The 20,644-nt window shown below is 41.4% G+C and overlaps 1 protein-coding gene across 3 annotated transcripts in view; it reads left to right on the forward strand.

Annotated features, from left to right (window-relative positions):
* Positions 1-20,644, forward strand: part of LOC137332471 (glutamate receptor ionotropic, delta-2-like) — a 366,170-nt gene that overhangs the window by 340,294 nt on the left and 5,232 nt on the right. For all 3 annotated transcript variants that reach the window (XM_067996343.1, XM_067996344.1, XM_067996345.1), the window contains exon 15: positions 19,726-19,963. In XM_067996343.1, the coding sequence (XP_067852444.1) occupies positions 19,726-19,963 (238 nt within the window). The remainder of the gene's footprint in view (positions 1-19,725; positions 19,964-20,644) is intronic.

A 20,644-nucleotide genomic window follows, 5' to 3' on the forward strand; every position in this document is an offset into this window, starting at 1 on the left:
GGTAATTTTTTCACTGATTTACAACCTTCCAGAAAATAGAAATGTACGCACAAGGTCTCATTTGGGATTTGGTCATGCTAATTTGCATTTTCCAACATTTGTTTTAGCAAAGCAATAAAGTTTCTTTACCAGTATTTCAAGCCGAACAGCAATTGTAGGGAGGTGTGTAGAGCCAATTAATTTAAACCTGGCTGCAGTTCCACAATATAGGTTAGCTATGGCTCAGTGGCAGCACTCTTACCTATGAATAAGAAGGTTGTGGGTTCAAGTCCCCGAACCTTGAGTACTGCACTGTCGGGTGTCCATCTTTAAAATGAGATGTTAAACTGAGGCTCTTCTGCCCTCTCAGATGGGTCCCAGGGCAATATTTCAAAGAAGAGCAGGAGGCTTCTCCCTGGTACCCTGGCCAATATTTATCCCCTATCCAACATCACTAGAACAGATTATCTGGGCATTATCAAATTTCTGTTTGTGGGACCTTGCTGTGCACTAATTGGCTGTCATGTTTCCTACATTACAACAGTGACTACACTTCATAAGTACTTCATTGACTGTAAATTGCTTTGGGATGTCTTGAGGTCTCCCCCATGATGGCTTCCCTCACCAGAATTCCCGTGACTCCTGCCTCTTTTCTACCCAGCAATCTAGACACCAGGAAGAAATGGCTTCTGGGTCATTTTAGTTGTGGAAGTAATGCCCACTGGGTTCATGGCCTGAAAAACCCCACAGTTGTCTGTTCCAATTTTATTTGATTGGCCCTCTTACAATGGCGACTGGTACTTGGCTGAAGTACGGGTGAAGCTCTGCAAAGAATCACCCATACTGGCACAAGCCCGCTCCGATAATATTTAAAGCAGAGGACCCTACCCTGACTCCGGATACTCCAGCGGGGTCAGGAGTGGAGGTCAAGATGTAGTGAGGCCAAGGATTCTCTGACCTCAAGTCTCTGGACGGAAGATGCTTGATGGACCAAATGGTAATTTCTTGGTTCATAATTTCTTATGTCCTTAAGTATAGGTTCAAAAGTAAATTAACGAAAGTCTAATGACTTCACCAGTGAAGTAATTAACAGCGACTAAATGTAAACTTATAAGTAATATTCCCAAAACCTTTTTTGAGCTTAAAAGTCTTTGGGGTAAATTTCAACTTCAGCAGCAGTAGCAAATCGGCCACCCGTTATACACCCCTCCTGAATTTCCTTTCTATTGAAGTCAATGGAAAGGAAAATTGAACGGTCGTATAATGGGCGGCCGATCCACAACTGCCCATTTTGCACCCCCGCTGAAGTTAAATTTTACCCTCATTATTTCTGATTATTGATGGGTATTCCTGCTGAGGAACAAATTACAAACACACCAGGGGAAAATTTCTTCTGTTCGCTATTTATTGTAAAATCGTAAATGTGTTCTTTGCTACAAATAGCAAACGGGATATCTACCCCATCATTACTAAACACCTTGTTATTTTCATATAGATGAGTAAATAATTGTATGTACCTACACATATAACAGTTTTAACAAGTTGTTGACTTGTAAACATATTTAGAAGGTACTTACTAATTTATATTTGAAATACTATGTAGATTAATTTAATATGCAGTTTGTGTCTTTTATTTTATGATTTATTTCACTAAAATCGGCACAAAACATCTAATGTGCTTGTCTCCCTGGCTAGAGCTCACAGTGAAAGGGTCTCAGTGCTAAATGTCAGAGTGATGAAGTACAGTGAAATTTCTTTCAACTTAATTGCCATGTTAAGGATCATTGAGCAAATTGCAGTAAATTACTTTCATTTTTTTTAAATCTTAGTACTGTAATTTACCTTATAATCCAAACTGTAAGAACCTTCATAATTAGTATATAATTGAGTCGGTATTTGTAGAGGAAATTAGCAAAAAGAGGAAAAAGCCAGCAAATAAAACTTTCAGGAAAAAAATCTAGGTAAGACCACACCTACATTTATGGGTATTATTGGGGAATTTGTTTTAAATAGCAGGGTAGCAAGTGAGAACTCTGTGTTGTTTTACCCTACTTAGTGAACAAGTTTTAACTGACTTGGTGACCTTGTCTTAACTTTTTAACTTAACATGATGAGATAAAATTAAGGCTTTCAGTTTTCTCGACTGCATCCCGTTTTATCAGCCCCTGAAGGAATTAAAATCAAACACAAGCCGAAATTCTATTTACATAATACATCCCTTTCCTTCAATCTACTAACATTCTCTTTCAAGCTTCTTCTTGCTGTGCGTCTAAAACACCATAGCAACTGTTGCCCAGATACCTCGGGAATGATTTTTAAAAGTTGTAACTGCTGGGCTATTTGTGGAAACTATTTGATACCTTCGGAAGTAATGTGCATTAGTTTGCTTGTAAATAAATGTCGTTAATGCATACACAATGGATTTGTTGATTTTTTTCCTCCAAGAGCATAGATTGGATTAAAAAAATGATAGATTACTCAATTTTAGGTAATAAAAAATATTCTCCACATACTATGGATAATGTAAGTGCAAAAAGAAGAGTATCTCCTGTCTACTTGGGAAATCACTTAACTGAAGCCTTTATGATTCTCCTTTACCTGGGACAGCTAATTGCCCAGCTATCTTTAGCTCTTTTCATCAGAAGAGTAATCTCAGCATAAGGTTCACTAATAACAATGCACATTCTTAGTTTGCTTTTGACAGATATGAAGGGAAGGAATACATCCCACCAATTGAGCTACTACAGAATCTGAAATATTGCTAATAACAGATATTAAGACGCAGAATTTCATTGGCCGTTCCACTGGACCCCAATCATAACTTCAGTGCAATGGCTCAGAAAAAGGCCAGGATATACCAGGTCTTGACCTAATTTGGGAATTTCTGATTGGTCTTGTAAGGGCCAGCCATGTTAGAGGGGACGGAGCTGGGGGCTGGAGATGAATGCTCCCTATGCTGGAAATTTCCATTTCCCCAACTCGCATGAGACCCGCATCACCGGGTCAGACAAGACCCCCAACGGGGGGCTGGCAGACAACTAGCTTCTGACAGCATGTGGTAAGTGGGTGCCTGAGATGCTCCTGTAGTGGCACAGGCGCCTGCCGACCCCGTGTATGTGAGGTGCCTTCCCACTGACCCCAGTGACTTTCAGCAGGTTCACCAGAGGGCACCATCCAGTGTGATCCCAGTGTAACTGATGAGAGCAGACCACAGATTTTCAGCCCCTATATTTTTAAATGTGTTTCATGTTTTAAGTAATACCAGAAAATGGAAAAACTGTGAGAGCAAAGTGAATTTTCTTACAAGTAAAACTAAATGGACAGTTAAAACTATTTGAAAACCGTAACATTTTAGAGCACTGATCACATGAAACATGAGCTTTCCTAAACATATTAGTATTCCATCTAATAGTCTAAAGAACAGCAGTGAAGAAAGGTATTTTAGACATACTGGCCTAAAATTGGATGACACCACGCCGTTTTTCGGGGACTAAATGGGTGCCTAAGTCTCCAATATGGTGAGCAGAAAGCGCACGCTCATTATAAGTTGGAAGTGCGCCGCCCATCATATTGATGTAGGCAAAAACTATGCGTCCAGGGCCTACGCCTGAAACAGGCATTAGACCTTTTTCATATTCATAGTGGGGAAGAGGAGAAAATGGAGAAACCAGAGATGGAAAGTATCTTTGATTCCACCAGGAACTAATAGTGACCCACTGAAATTGCACCAACAACTAATAGTAGACTTATAAAACTGCTGGCACAGACCAACCTGAACCAAACCAAGAGATTGCACAAAGTGCAGTGGGCTTGGTATTTGGGGCACTTCTCACAGGACACTTCCTCCCTGCGATGTTTAAAAATATATCATGTAATTGTGCAAGCAACCAGTGGAGGGGGCCTAGTCCTAGAGATGGTTATATGTATTTGGTGAGCTCCTGCCTTAGTTGTAAGGATCAACAAATAAGATCATGGCTGCTGAAAGACTGATTTAAACAATGTTAGCTAATGTCAGAGCCTTATGAACTTGTAGGTTCCTGTGAGCTTAAGCACCAATGAAATACATGCTCCTTCTTCAAGACTTTCCTTAAAACCCACCTCTTTGATCAAGCTTTTGGTCACCCCTCCTAATAGCTCCTCCTTTGGTTTAGCATTCACTTTTAGAGTCATAGAGTCATAGAGTCATACAGCACGGATAGAGGCCCTTCGGCCCATCGTGTCCGCGCCGGCCATCAGCCCTGTCTACTCTAATCCCATATTCCAGCATTTGGTCCGTAGCCTTGTATGCTATGGCATTTCAAGTGCTCATCCAAATGCTTCTTGAATGTTGTGAGGGTTCCTGACTCCACAACCCTTTCAGACAGTGAGTTCCAGACTCCAACCACCCTCTGGGTGAAAAAGTTCTTTCTCAAATCCCCTCTAAACCTCCCGCCTTTTACCTTGAATCTATGTCCCCTTGTTATAGAACCCTCAACGAAGGGAAAAAGCTCCTTAGTCTGATTACCCTTCAGTGAAGCACCTTGGGATGTTTTTCTATGAATATATATATTTACAGGTGCTATATTAATGCAGGAATGTAAGTTGTTAGAGGTGGTGATGGACCCAAAATTCTTACTTGGCATATGAATTTGGAAATTCTCACACCCATCCTTTTTTTGTCTCAAATTTTACTTGTCTTAGAAAATCATAGTGCCAAAGCTTTATACAACATCTTACATTCCTTTCATCACTGTTCACTGGGTATCTGTAGGAGGGTCCAAATCTTCCGTAGTGCTGTTTTCTGAGGCTGGTTTCTTGGATTATCTGCTTTACCTCCTCTAAAAATTAAATCATAAAGATGAAAACCTCATGGGGAGAACCATTCTGCAGACTTTCCCTTCATTTTACCAAAATTCTCTAAACAAGAAACAACCTTGAGGGATACTTCCATGAATGAAGCTAGGAGCCTCACAAATAAGGAGCATTTTTAAAAAAAATACCAATCAGAAGTAAAGTTATGAGGCTCTATTTAACAGTACAATGAAACACAACAATTTACCTTTAAAATCCTAGCATTAGCCTTCCTCAGCTGCTTTACTAAGTTACCATTGTTTTATAGTAGCATAAGTTAGATCGGTGGACCCTGGAGCATAAATGACAGAATTTAGGACTTATGATATTACCCTGACTTAAACCCATCATTTGAATGGCTGCACCTTAGGTATAGCTGATGCATCTTACACCTTCCTTCACTTCCAGTGAAATTTAGGGCGAAACATAAATGGGGAGTAAAACCAGTCCAAATTCCTATTCCCTATAAAGTGACCAGTTGGGTTTACATCCTAGCAAACCATTGGAATCTCAGCATCAATGTGCAGAACCCAATAAAGCTATTAAAATAAGCATTATTGCCAAATCAGTGAACTATAAATCTGAGACTGTCATGTTGAAACTATTTGGTTAGCCCACATCTTAGCTACTGCCTTCCATTCCATTGCAAAGACACAAGGGAAACACCCAAGCCGTGGAGCAGTTCAGCGAAGGGGCATGAGGCTGACCCTTAGATTGAGTCATAAGGATAGGCTATAAAAAAATCAGGCTTTTTAGTCTTGAAAGGAGGTAAATGAGAAGGGACCTGAGATCTTATGATATAAGATTCTAAGTAGAATGGAAAAAAGTAAATCCAGAGTACTTTTTAAGTTAAACCACAACTTCAAAAAGGAGACATGGGTATAAATTGATAGGTGACAAGGTCAGGACTTATGTCAAGAAACAGTTCTTCACACAAAGAATAATTAATGGCATAATCTTCAGGGTCAGAGTAGTGAAAGCAAAACTCTGGAATCATTCAGGAGCCAGTTATATGTTCTGATGCGGGAGCTATACATTCAGCAGGATGTGGTAGATGGGCAGAATGGTCTCCCTATCTGTACATGTTTGTGATTTTTTAAGCATTAATCTAAAATGTATCATTCAAATAATTTGTAATGTATAATATGATTAAGGAATCTCTTGAAAATTTAGCAAATTTAATAAAATGTTAATGGCTTTAGCAAATTAAATTTAATTAATTTAATTAATTTTTGCCTGTATTAAGGGTTCTTACCTGATATCACCGTTAGCCTGACTGGTTTATTCGTTTCTACATTTTTGAACAAAGATTCAACAATGGCAGCCCTCCCGTCGCCTGGCACAACCTCTATATCCAAGGATATTTGGAAGATTGTGCTCAGACCTTTTCTTGAGATTCATGCCATCAGGGCCCAGTGCCTTTTCCACACTGAGTTCCACCAATTTTTTCAATATTACTTACTTATCTATATCAACCTAAATAATTTCTCCACCTCCTCCTCTTACATCCTTAATTCCCACAACCAGGCTCTTCTGTGAAAACTGAGGCAAAGTACTCATTTATTGTCTCTGCTATTTTTTCATCCTCTCTAATAAGATTACTTTTTTCATATTTATTTGACATATCTTTTATGTTTTATGTATCTATAAAGTCTTTTACTATTTCCCTTTGTTACCTGCCAGCCTTTCTTCATACCTCTCCTTAGCCTTTCTAATCTTTTTGCTTCTACTCTATAATTTCTATACTCCACTTAATGTTTTTGTATTATTAGCCCTAGATATTTTTATATGCTGCTTTTTTAGTCTCATTTTAACTTTAATTTCTCTACTCATTCAAGGAACTTCAGCTTTTGCTACGCTACCACTACTTATTGTGGGAATGTCTAGTCTGTTCTCTAATTGTGGACTCATGGCTAAGGTCAGAGCATGTGGAGTCAGGGGACATGTAGCAGAATAGATAGCAAGTTGGCTACAAAACAGAAAACAGAGAGTCGGGGTTAAGGGTAGCTACTCAGGTTGGCAACAGGTGGGAAGTGGTGTTCCACAGGGATCGGTGTTGGGATCACTGTTGTTCACAATTTACATAAACGATTTGGATTCTGGGATCGTAAGCACAATTTCAAAATTTGCAGAAGACACCAAATTGGGGGGTGTAGTTAATACAAAGGAAGAATGCGTCAAAATGCAAGAAGATATTAATAAACTTAAGAGAATGGGCGTGTAATTGGCAAATGAATTTTAATATAGATAAATGTGAGGTGGTGCATTTTGGTAGGAAGAATAAGAAGGCCACATACCAATTGCATAATAAGAGTCTGAATGGGATAAAGGAGCAAAGGGATCTAGGGGTACAGATATACAAATCACTAAAAGTAGTGACGCAGGTTAGTAAGGCCATAAGAAAGGCAAATCAAGCACTGAGGTTCGTTTCTAGAGAGATAGAATTGAAAAGCAAAAAAGTTATGTTAAACTTGTATCGAACCTTAGTTAGACCACCCTGTGTACAGTTCTGGTCTCCATACTATAGGAAGGATATAGAGGCATTGGAGAGGGTGCAAAAACGATTCACAAGGATGACACCAGAACTGAGAGGATATACTTATCAGGAAAGGCTGTTTTCAAAGGCTGAGGGGTGACCTAATATAGGTCTTTAAAATAATGAAAGTGTTTGATAGGGTAGACATGGAGAAAATGTTTCCACTTGTGGGGAGTCCAAAACAAGAGGTCATAAATATAAAATAGTTGCTAATAATCCAATAGTGAATTCAGGAGAAATTTCTTTACCCAAAGAGTGGTAAGAATGTGGAACGCGCTACCACAAGGGGTAGTTGAGGCAATTAGCATAGATGCATTTAAGGGGAAGCTAGATAAACACATGAGGGAGAAAGGAATAGTAGGGAGGGAGGAGGCTCGAGGAGAGCATAAATGCCGGCATAGATCATTTGGACCAAATGGCCTGTTTCTGTGCTGTAGTTTCGATGTAACTCGATGTAATCATCTCCTGTTTGAAAGTTTCCCATATTTGTTTGTTGTCTTATTTTACCAATCTTTCTTTCCAGTTTTTCTGGGCTGGTTCCCTTTGATCTCATTGAAATTGGATTTTTTTCAGCCACTTTCTATATCTTTGACTGTTTACTCTCTCCTTTTGAATTTCTTATATTGAATCTAAATATGCTATGGCCACTATTTTCTAGACTTTAACAGTTTCCAGTTCCCCGGCCCTAACCGTCTCCTTTTCACCTTGGACGTTCAGTCCCTCTACACCTCCAACCCCCACGAGGACGGCTTGCGGGCCCTCCGCTTCTTCCTTGAACCAGTCCTTATCCACCACCAACCTCCTCCATCTGACTGAACTTGTTCTTATGTTGAACAACTGCTCCTTTGACTCCACTCACTTCCTCCAAATAAAAGGTGTCGTTATGGGAACCCATATGGGTCCTAGCTATGCCGGCCTTTTCATGGGATACGTGGAACATTCCTTGTTCCAGTCCTACTCAGGTCCCCTCCCTCTCCTCTTTTTTCTTGTACATTGATGACCGAATCGGTGCCGTTTCCTGCTCTCGCCCCAAACTGGAAAATTTCATCAACTTTGTTTCCAATTTCCACCCTTCCCTCGCTTTCACAGGGTCCATCTCCGACTCTTCCCTTCCCTTCCTTAACTTCTCTATCTCCATTTCTGTGGATAGGCTGTCAACCAATATCTATTATAAGCCCACCGACTCCCACAGCTACCTTGATTACACTTCCTCCCACCCCACTTCCTGTAAGGACTCTATTCCCTTCTCCTAGTTTCTCCGTCTCCGTCGCATCTGTTCTGATGATACCACTTTCCACACCAGTACTTCTGATATGTTTTCCTTTATCCTCAAACGAGGATTCCCCTCCACTGTAGTTGACAGGGCCCTCGACATTGTCCATCCTATTTCCTGCAATTCTGCCCTCACACCTTCCCTTCCCTCTCAGAACCATGATAGGGTTCTACTTGTCCTCACCTTCCACCCCACCAGCCTCCACATTAAACCTATCATCCTCTGCCATTTCCACCACCTCCAGCGCGATCCTATCACCAAACACATCTTCCCCTCCACTCCCCTTTCAGCATTCCGAAGGGACTGATCCCTCCATGACCACCCTAGTCCACTCTTCCATCACCCCCAACACCCGCTCTCCTCCCCAGGGCGCGTCCCGTGCGAGTGCAGGAGATGCAACACCTGCCCCTTCACCTCCTCCCTTCCCACCGTCCCGGGCCCCAATCACTCCTTCCAGGTGAAACAGCGGTTTATTTGTGCATCTTTCAATTTAGTACACTGTATCTGCTGCACACAATGCAGTCTCCTCTACAATGGGGAGACCAAATGCAGACTGGGTGATCGCTTTGCTGAACACCTCCGCTCTGTCTGCAAGCATTACCCTGACCTGCCAGTCGCTTGCCATTTTAATTACCCTTCCCACTCCTACTCTGACCACTCTGTCCTCGGCCTCTTACACTGTTCCAATGAAGCTCAACATAAGCTCAAGGAACAGCACCTCATCTTTCCTTTAGGCACTTTACAACCTTCCGGACTCAACATTGATTTCAATAACTTCAGATCATAACCACTGCTCCTATTTTTTCGGTCAGCTATTGCAGGTAATCGTTCTGCTGCTGTCATTTACAGCTACTCCTGATCAATCTTTTGTTTCTTAACCTGTCCCATTACCACCTTCCTTGCCTTGCACCATCATCCCTTTTTTGTCATTTAATCACTCGTGCCCTCTACCCTATCATAGACCTTCCCTTTTGTTCTTTCCTCCCCTCCCCTCCCTCCCCCCACCCTTTCCCTGGCTCTGTACTTGCTTAAAAACTTTAACTCTCTAAACATCTTCCAGTTCTGACAAAAGGTCTTTGACCTGAAACATTAACTCTGTTTCTTTCTCCGCAGATGCTGCCTGACTTGTTGAGCTTCTCCAGCATTTTCTGTTTTTATTTTCTAGACTTTCCTTGACCTTAGTAGGTTATTTCCACATACTGAAAGTGTATGTTTTGTCTGTTTTTTTAAAAAGAGATTTCTGCCCACAACTACAGAGATAGAAGCATGAGGAGGCAGCCCTTCAAATTATGGGAGTCAACAACAACAACAGCTTGCATTTATATAGCGCCTTTAACATAATAAAATGTCCCAAGGCACTTCACAGGAGCGTTATCAAACAAAATTTGACACTGCCCTACATAAAGACATATTAAGACAGAAGACCAAAAGCTTGGTCAAAGAGGTAGGTTTTCAGGAGCATTTTAAAGGAGGAGAGAGAGAGGTGGAGAGGTTAGGGAAGGAATTCCAGAACTTAAGGTCTAGGCAGCTGAAGGCACGGCTACCAATGGTGGGGTGTGGAAATCGTGGCTGCTCAAGAGGCCAGAATTGGAGGAATGTAGGGCTGGAGGAGGTTACGGAGAAATGCCTCAGCAGTTTGTTCATCATTGATTACACAAATTGGGGTTGTATTCTCTAGAGTTTCGAAGGTTAAGGGGTGATCTGATCGAAGTTTATAAGATATTAAGGGGAACAGATAGGGTGGATAGGGAGAAACTATTTCCGCTGGTTGGGGATTCTAGGAGTAGGGGGCACAGTCTAAAAATTAGAGCCAGACCTTTCAGGAGTGAGATTAGAAAACATTTCTACACACAAAGGGTGGTAGAAGTTTGGAACTCTCTTCTGCAAACGGCAATTGATACTAGCTCAATTGCTAAATTTAAATCTGAGATAGATAGTTTTTTGGCAATCAAAGGTATTAAGGGATATGGGCCAAAGGCAGGTGTATGGAGTTAGATCACAGATCAGCCATGATCTTATCAAATGGTGGAGATGGCACGAGGGGCTGGCTGAATGGCCTACTCTTGTTCCTATGTTCTTATTATAATACAATAAATTTACTAAAAGTATTAAAAAACTGACAAGGTAAACATATGATACACCTTGCTGATCCTGAAAGATTTAGTACCTCATAGATATGATAATTGTAAAATTATTTACCACTTTACCGCTTTACACTTCCCAAAAACCTCTACTTCTCCATTATTTACTTTCCATAGTAGATTTGTAGCATTTGCTTAAGATGCAATTATTTTATTTATTATTTTCTCCTCCCTCCCCAACACCGTCCTTGTTTTTCTTTATATGTGTTTGTTGTTTTAGAAATGTTTTTAGTTGTATGACTGTACAGAGTAAGGAAGAAAAATGACAGTTGGAAGCAGTTTGAAAAAGTTGGCTCTTTTTGTTGTTAGTTGCTGTGTTTCCGGGGCTTTGTGGTGCTTGCTCAATGCTGATTAGTACCTTTTCTTACCTGTGTAATAATTGGTTCACATTTAATCAGTGGGATATTTGCGGCAATCAGCAAGGTTAACTTAACAGTGGTTGAGCTAATCAGTGTTTTTTTGCCCGATCCTTGCATGATACTTCCGAGAGTGTAATGCTATGGATAACACATTGGATGCAAGCCTTTAATTATATAGATCAGACCATGATTTGTCCTTTGGTACATACTGCTTTATTCTGTGTAAACTGAGTTTGCCTTGCGCAATGATGCCAAATTAGGGTTTGTGCTCATGACATTAACAAATTAAATTTTTCTTCTTCACTGCCTCTTCCGTCACACTCAATGCAAGGTAACCTGTGCAATCAAACTGCAAAAACAAAATGGTGCAGACCAGTACAGTGATTAAGCTCATCTGTATTTTGAACTCTTATTTATAGGGAACTTTAAAAAGTGCAGATAACAGCAGGTGAATATGCTTGGTAAATGAATGCAAGCAAATTTTATTTAAAAGAAACACTTCCACCATATAGTCAAAATGGGGGCGCTGAATTTCTGGGGGGGGGGGCGGTTCTTCTGATCTCTCGCCGTAACTTCAGTGGGAGATCGGCAGGACGCCAAGTTAAACAGCATAAACATTCATTTACACCATCTCTCCAGGGTTCCACCAATCTCTAACTGATGTTATGGCAGGAAACCAGGAGAACTCCCATTAAAATTCAGAGCTGAGATTCCTGCTCCATTGACTGTAACTTGTCCATTTAGAGAAATGTGATTTTTTTTTTAGAAAAGGACAGACCAAGATATGTCATTTACTGAAGTATTGGCTCCAAATCACCTTTGCTGCCCTGGGGATAAGAAAATGGCTCCAACATATTGCATTGTAGTACTCTTCCAACATTCTGTACTGTTTAATTTTGTTCTCCTCAATACAGAGGTCACTTGCAGTCAAACTTTCCATTCATTGCAGTTCAAAGTCTATCATTCCCACAACTCATTGGCTGCTCTATAGAGGGTGGTCATGGTTAGTCAATCCATTTACTTAACATGCCAAGTCACATACTAACCCCTCTACTGGGTTCACCATACTGCACAGGTTAGTTATAATCATCCTCTCTATCTGTTTTAACAGTGTTAGAATGAGGTCAATTCCACCAGATCTACACTCGACTTAATAGCAATATTTACACCCAGATTTAATTACAGGACCCAAAAGGGAAAATTCAGGTCCTGAATTTAATTTTGAAAAACAAACTAAGCAAAAAGTTTTTATCTAAATGTGTGGGAACTGGCATTTACTATTTTGTGCAGGTAATAATATTTCTGCCAGCACTTAAAATTTGTTATAGATACCGCAATGGATAAAATACAACTAGGAATATTACTATTGTGAGATTTCATTCCTGCAGCGTACAAACTTCCATGTGATATACTAGAAATATGCATAAGGTGATCCGATAGATGAGCTGGATAAATAATATATAATTTTAATGAATGTACACAATACATACATAATGCACACCATCAAAGATGTGTCCTTAGGTTTAGTGATATGAGTGAAAAATGCTGCTCTCGCAAGCAGTATAGTCTGCCCTCTACAGGAAAGACAGTACCATAGTTAATTTATATTTTACCATTAGAGAGGAAGGTTCTGGTACTTTGGAAGCGCAATTGGCAGCAGATTACAACATTACAGACAGCATGCCAAGTACAGAGTGCTAATTACACCCATTATGAACTCATAATGGATCTTTACCATGGTGCTTATAATTGATAGGAATGTAACAATGGATTGATGTAACATACTGTCAAATTTCAACATACCATATGAAATAAGTTAAAAGTATAGTGTTTTATAATTTAGTTTAAATTTGAAATTTTGAACCTGCAGAAGCACAAGGTAAATGTATCCCAAAATGCATGTTTAAACTGCGCATTTAAATTGTTCGGAAGTGTGAAAGCTGCAACACTTCATCATAATGTCAATGAAAATGCATTTGCAACATAAATAAATTGTAAACAATTTTACAACACCAAGTTATAGTCCAGCAATTTTATTTTAAATTCACAAGCTTGTGAATTTAAAATAAAATTGCTGGACTATAACTTGGTGTTGTAAAATTGTTTACAATTGTCAACCCCAGTCCATCACCGGCATCTCCACATCATAACATAAATAAAGGTGACCCGTTAGAGCACTGGTACCTTATGCCAGGGTGGTAGACATGAATTTAATTCCCAAATCTACTGAGTCACTTGTGAGGAGGAAGAAAAAAATAAGAATTGTCACCGGACCTTTTGCTTGCTTCTTGACAGTCACCGTATCAGAGTCCTGGCTAAGACGAAGCAGTTCTTACACTGTCTCTTCCCCATTGGCCACAGGCGAGGGGAAAATAGAAGGCTTGATCCTATCATAAAAAAATCAAAAATAATTACAAGGCAATTAAAAGCATAATTTCGATCCAAAAAAATCCACCAGACATACAGGGCTGCCATTTTCTTTTTAATGTGGCCACTACAGAGCAGGAGTTCCCAGTGATAGAAATCAAAGCAGAGCAAATATGTTTGTCTTTTTCCCAAACTGCAGAGACCACCCACAATCAGTCTTACTATTTGCTCAATACAAATAAAAAGCAAAATATTGGAAATCTGAAACAAAAGAGCTGGAAGCACACAGCAGGTCAGTCAATACCGATGGAGAGATTAGATTGTCAATGTTTTGGACTTGGACCTTTCCTCAGAACTGAAAAATAAGAGACAAACAAGCATATTAATAGAATGAGAAAAGAGGAGAGGAAAGGAAAAATAAAGAGAGAGGAAGTATCAATGGAATCATTGTTGGATAATGTAACAAATCATCTCAGTCAAGCAACAGAAAGAAACATTAAAGAAATACTAAGAATGTGTGAGTACCCGAGACAGTAGGAAGCCTAAGGCAAGAAAATGGGAGAGATGGAAAACATGGAAAACTTAGGAATCATTCCACTGATGCTTCCTCTCATTTATCCCCTCACCCCTTTTTTCAGATTCGATTACTATGCTTTTCAATTCTGAAGAAGGATATGAACCCGAAGCTTCAACTGTTTGACCCCCACACACCCCTGCCCCCGCAGGTACTGTAAGGGGGTTTTGTTTCCGGGGCTTATCGTAGGTCAGCCAGTTATGTTTTTCCTGAGCTGCCCTGCCCGCTGTGCGGTTTCGAATCACTTTCCCCTTCCTAATTCTGAGCTCAGGACTTATCGAGTGGTAATAAGGACAGACGAACAGACCAGTGGATTGGTGCAAGGAAAACCAATGGTTATTAATAAGAAAACTAAAACTACAAGCTAAACAGTATTATACAGAAGATAAAAGGAATCACTATGGATGCAATACAGTCTTACACTTAACCTGGTGGAAGAAATGGACACATTGAGGGAAAATTCTAAAATCACAATTTTAGCAATACCCCTTTAACTCCCACTCTTACACCTAGCCAAGTTGTCTTGTGGCGGCCAGAAAAAAAATAATGCTCACCATGAAACAGATGAAAAGGCCTGGCCCTTGTGTCCTGCTGCTGCCTTCGACATGTGGTTGCGATGTATACTGGACGGCCTTCCTTCTTGGTTGCTAGCAGGCAAGCAGGACACTGAGCCAAGGCGAAGAGAGAGAGGTTCTGGGATGCCCCCAGTTAATTTCGCGCCTCATCAGTTTGCTCCATTGTCCGATTTGGGCGTGAAAACGTGAGACAAAAGGGGTCCCAATCTTGGCCCATTTACATTAATGGCCGGTACCTGTACTGATCTGTTCCATAACTGCTTTCCATTGTTCCGAATGTTCCTTGATGGGCTACCTTTAGTCCTGGGATCACTTCTGCTCGAATTTTGATGTGTAGGCCGGCAACGTTGATGGCTTGCCTCAGGGTGTGAATGCAACTGCATTGTTCAAAGAAACCTGTCTGAAGTACGGAGCCTGCCAAGCTGTTAGAGAATGCTGCAGGCCTTTTAAGAGACCCTGGATTTTTTAAAACACAGTCTCACCAGGGTTTCTTTAATAACTCCAATAAATCTTCGGGGGGGGGAGGGGGGTGGGGGTGGGTGGGGAAGACATGTGAAATTTTGCGAATCCCTTCACTACTGACTGGCCTGCTCTGTGTTTCCAGCATTTACTGGTTTTGTTTCTCTATTTGCCCACCCCACTCCAGAATCTACTACCACTCCCACAATTGTACTGCAGAAGATAATCACTTAGTCCAACCGTTTATTATGTTACTGAGACCAATCACAGACAGCCCTACTACTCAATCACTAAATTAGTTATTGTTCCATTGCCTGCTCGTGACAGTGTCTGCAGTCAGTGCTGCTACCTGATTATCGTGATTCAGACATCAGTTGCAGTCATGCATGAAAATATAAAGAAATGCAAATGGTGGAACTGAAATAAAAAGAGAAATGCTGGAAATACACAGCAGATCCATCAGCATAAGGAAAGATAAGGGGCTCGATTTTCGGACCCCCGAGCCAGCGGGTTCGTGGCGGGGGTGCTCCGAAAATCAGGAATTCCCAGGGCGGGTCCGGAGCTCGGCTCCAACCTGCCCACTTCCGGGTTCCCCAGTGACGCGCTTACATGCGCGCACAGCCCCCGCATGCGGGACTCCCGCCGGCAATTAAAGCCAGCGGGATGCCACTTAAACTAATTAAGTAGGTACTTCAGTTCGTTAGCAGACCTGATTGACATGATATTTTAGGAGGAGTGGGATTTTCATCTCAACTAGACTGTTTCCCGTACTGGGGAAAACACTCCCAGTTGAAATGGACGTGTTGTAGCTATCAGCCTGTGGCAGCTGCAAAGGTCCATTTGACAGGTGGGGCGGGGGGGGAGACCCTCACTCATTGCAGGAGGCCACTCTGTCACTTGGGACAAAGTTTGGCCTCCACCACCCTCCTCCTAACAATAAAATTCACAAACTTGCACACTTACCCCGGTGTCCAGACACATTTACCGACCTTGCAGACCCCCTCAAACGTACATCTTCTGGATGGGGGCTGCCATAGCGGCAGTCATGACCTCCTTGGAGGGCGAACAGCATCACCAGCCTTGCCGGCCACGCCGTCCACCTCTGACACGTGGAGCTCCACAACAGAGCACTGTGACACATCCACCTGCACAGCAGGAGGGAGGGCAACCGCAGAGAGAGATGTGTCACAGAAGGCACTACCCTCACCACAGGGTCCACAGACCGGGGCTCAGCTTCCTGGACTTCATTGAGCAGCAGTGCACACGGAGGCTCAGAGTCACTCGACATGTAGTCGTGGACATCTGCAGCCTCCTTCATGCCGAGCTGCTCCCGGCTGGCCCAAGCACCATCTTCTTACCTGTCGCTGTCAAAGTCACCACTGCCCTCAACAACTTCTCCTCCGCAGCCTTCCAGGGTGCCACCGGGGACATCGCCGACGTCTCTCAGTCGTCTGCACAAAAGAGCCCTGCAAATACACCTACACCCACTCTGCAGTGACACAATGGGTGGCATCAGTTGTGGGTCTTCATGGTGATCCTCAGGAAAGGGCATTATTGCACAAACCAGACAAGATTTGCAAAGACGTGGCAGTAGTGGTGCCAATATAATATGTAATGTGAGTTGATCAAAAATCAAATATAAGTAAAAACCTTGACAAATCCTCAAACACCCTTGTGCATCCCCTTCATGCTCACAACACGTTTGCCTTATGCTTCCTACTGCACATATGTGATGCATGCCCTGTGGCTGCAGCACAGGTAGTGGCAGGCTGAGTGAGGCTGACCGTAAAAGAGATGCATGAGAGGGTGAGTATGAGATAGAGCCATGAGATTGCATGAGGATTGGGTTGAGTGGTAGTGGTGGGATGAGTACTGGCGAGGTGAGTAGGTACAGATAAGATGAGGATGAGCTTTGAGTGGGTGTGAGGAGTGACGTAATAGAGTAGTGTTGGCAGTGCAGAAGGAGATGTGGGGTGGGGGTGGTGATGTGGCAGACAGAGTGTAGGGGAATGAGTAAGTGTACTCATTTCGGCTGACCTACTTAGGTTATTGAAGTGCCTCCTGCACTCTATGCAGGTGCATGATATGTTGGTGGTGCAGGTGACCTCCTCTGCCACCTCGAGCCAGGCCTCCGTGGTGGCAGAGGCAGGCCACTTCCTCTCGTCCACCGGGGAGAAGATCGCTGTCCTCCTCCTCCTCCTCACCCCATCCAGTAAGATCTGGAGTGAGGCATCATTGAACTTGGGAGCAGCCTTCCCCCCTCGGCTGCTCCATGCTGTAATTTTGCATATTTTCTGCAGCATCAGTCAGTGGAGGACTGCCCCTTTAAATAGGGCTCCTCCAGCTGACAGCCTATGACACACCTGCGCAGTCTGCCCGCTACGCAGCTTTCCAGCACGAAACCCGGAAGCCAAGGTAAGTACCTTCAATTAAGCTGCGATCGCGTGCGGAGCACCCCGATTTCACTGGGCGCGTTACCCACCCGCCCAGTCGACCCCCCGCTGCCAACCCGCCTCCCTCCTAATATCGGGCCCAAGATAAGGAAAAACATTTCAGTTGTACAATCTTTGCTAGAACTCATCTAGTTTTGATTTGTTAGTCACTCTTGCTATCCTCCAGCATACTATTCCAGAATCTTGCCAAAAGTAAAATTTACCCAAATCCTGGTAAGTCTAATTTGGTATCTGATGGAATGGAACTCTATAAGGTTTGAAATTGATTTCATTCTAACTTGCAGAAGTGAGCTAGGGAGTTCATTAATGCAGCTTTTTGATGACTGTATTTGACCTCTTGACAAACATATCAAAGCTGAGTAAAATTACCAGAATATATTTTTTAAACAAGAGAGAAAATGCACTCAATCAAGTCAACTGCAGACTGCATCATTTATCAAAAAAATTACTTTGAGTTTCTTGTTATACAGCTTGCAATATTGACGGTATTTATCCTGTATTGCAGAGTTTTTCATATATCTCCATGAGTATACAGGTTAATATCTGGTGATTATACAACTCATGGGGAAATATTTTCAGCCAGACAAATCAATATTATCACAATGAAAATAAACGACTATTAAAATACATTTTTAATACATGAAATTATTATCGAAATAAAACATTCAAGAAAATTAAATATGTGTTCAATAGATGAAATAATGTGTGTTAAATTAAATAGATATTGTTTTTTTAAATTCATTCATGGGATGTGGGCGTCACTGAATTATTGTTTGATTCATATGTATACTTAATATTTGTATTTATAACACCTGCAAAGAATATCAGCATATTTTGTACATTTTAAACTTGTGTAACATTGTAACATTTTTCCAATTTTTGATCAAATGCACTCCTTAGATTTTTTTCTCATAATGTATATTTCACTGCAAGAACACATTATAAGTTCTGAATTATTAAAACAGCAGAAAGGTTTACATTTTCCTTATTTTACGTAAAATAATCCTGATCACCAAAAATGATCTGGACTCTGAAACCTTTAAAGGAATCTTTTGTAAGTAAGAAAATAATATCAATAGATTATTTTTAATAAGTGTTCATTAAACTAATTGGTGGGTTGTTGCAGGATTGATGCAATAGTAAATTAAAATTAAACATAAAACCATCCAGTTCCATCAGCAACAATGAAGGCACTGCAAAATGCAATAAGGTCAGACATTTCAAGAAAAATAACACAATAAAACGCTGATGACACCCGGTTCTACCTTTCCACCACCTCTATCAACACCTCCACTGCCTCTGTGTTGTCAGCCTCCTTGTCTGACCTTCAGCCGCAATTTCCTCTAGTTAAGCATTAAGAAGACCAAAACTATTGTCTTCGCCCCGGCCGCCAACCAAAAATCTCTGTTCCCTTACAACAGTCAACCCCTTATCCAGCCGCTGCCTCAGGTTGAAGCCGAATCAGTGCCCTATTTGACCCCGCGCTGAACTTCCGACCCCTTATCCTCTCCATCACAAAGATCGCCAACTTCTACCACTGTAAAGTCACCCGTCTCCACCCCTTTCTCAGCCCATTTTCTGCTCAAGCCCTCATCCATGCCTTTGTCACTTACGGACTTGACTATTCCAATCCCTTCCTGGATGGCCTCCCATCTTTCACCGTCGATAAACCTCAGCTCATCCAAAACCCCTGTGCTCACTGATCTATATAGGCTCCTGGTCCCCCAAACCTCCAACTTAAAATTTTCATCCTCGTGTTCAAATCATACCCCTCTCCATCTCTGTAACCTCCAGCACTGTAACCCTCCAAGAATTCTGCCGTTGGTGCATTCCTGACTCTCTCCGCCTCAGCATTGTTGGCTGTGCCTTCAGCTGTCTAGGCTCTAAGTCCTAGTATGAACCTTTGCATGAACCTTTCTGCCTCTCCACCTCTCTCTCCTTCTTTATAACCCTCCTTAAAAACTATCTCTGTCCAAGCTGTTAGTAACCCCTTCTAATATCTGCTTCTTTCACTTGGTGTCAATTCTTGTGTGAAGTGCTTTGTGATGTTTTTCTACTTTAAAGGCGCTATATAATTGCAAGTTGCTGTCATTTGTAAATGATCAAATCATATCACGCATTGAATGAATCTTACAAACAATTGTCCCCAAATAACTTATCTTCTGTATTTTTTATACAGGCTTCTAGAACTTGAGCAAAGTGGTGAACTGGATGGACTAAAGCAGAAGTGGTGGCCCAAAGCCGGGAAATGTGATTTGCAAAGTCATGTTAAAACGCAAGGAAAGGGAGGCCCCATGGATCTACAAAACTTTGCTGGAGCATTTGGTTTTCTTGCTTTGGGTGTTATTTTGGCTTTTATTGCTGCTATGGTAGAAACTTGGTGGAAAAGCAAAAAGAAAACAGACTCTCCTAAAGAGGTAATACTTAAATTTCAGATCTCTCAAAAGACTAGCCTGTTTCTACAGTAAATTGCAAAGATTAAGTATATGTGATGTGGAGATGCCGGTGATGGACTGGGGTGGACAAATGTAAGGAGTCTTACAACACCAGGTTATAGTCCAACAGCTTTATTTGAAATCACAAGCTTTCGGAGGCTTCCTCCTTCCTCCTTCCCAATTTCTACCTGACCAAGGAGGAAGCCTCCGAAAGCTTGTGATTTCAAATAAAGCTGTTGGACTATAACCTGGTGTTGTAAGTATATGTGGACATGAATACACAAATTAAGTAATCACACTAGAATCCATTTACAGTTATGATGCAATGAAATTAGATTTTCATTTTTTTCTGATTTAAAAAGGGACCCCCTCAGTCTATCTTTTAAAAATCAAAATTATTGAAGATTGGTAGTTATCTTACCACCCTTTTGTTTTGCATTATCTATTTCTGTTTATTTTATGGATCGTTTTTGTTTAAACAATGAGTACCCCTGAAATCCTCTGAGAAGTTAATGAACCTGATATTGTGAGAGAGCTAAATTAAAATACTGCACTAAAATGATGATAAATATTGAACCACCTTTAATTACTAACTGATGATAATGCAGCTCCCTCACATTGTTGAGCACATTGATACCCCCACACTTCTTTATCAGTGATGCT

The sequence above is a fragment of the Heptranchias perlo genome, chromosome 14, assembly GCF_035084215.1.
Source record: "Heptranchias perlo isolate sHepPer1 chromosome 14, sHepPer1.hap1, whole genome shotgun sequence".
Classification (NCBI taxonomy): Eukaryota; Metazoa; Chordata; class Chondrichthyes; order Hexanchiformes; family Hexanchidae; genus Heptranchias; species Heptranchias perlo.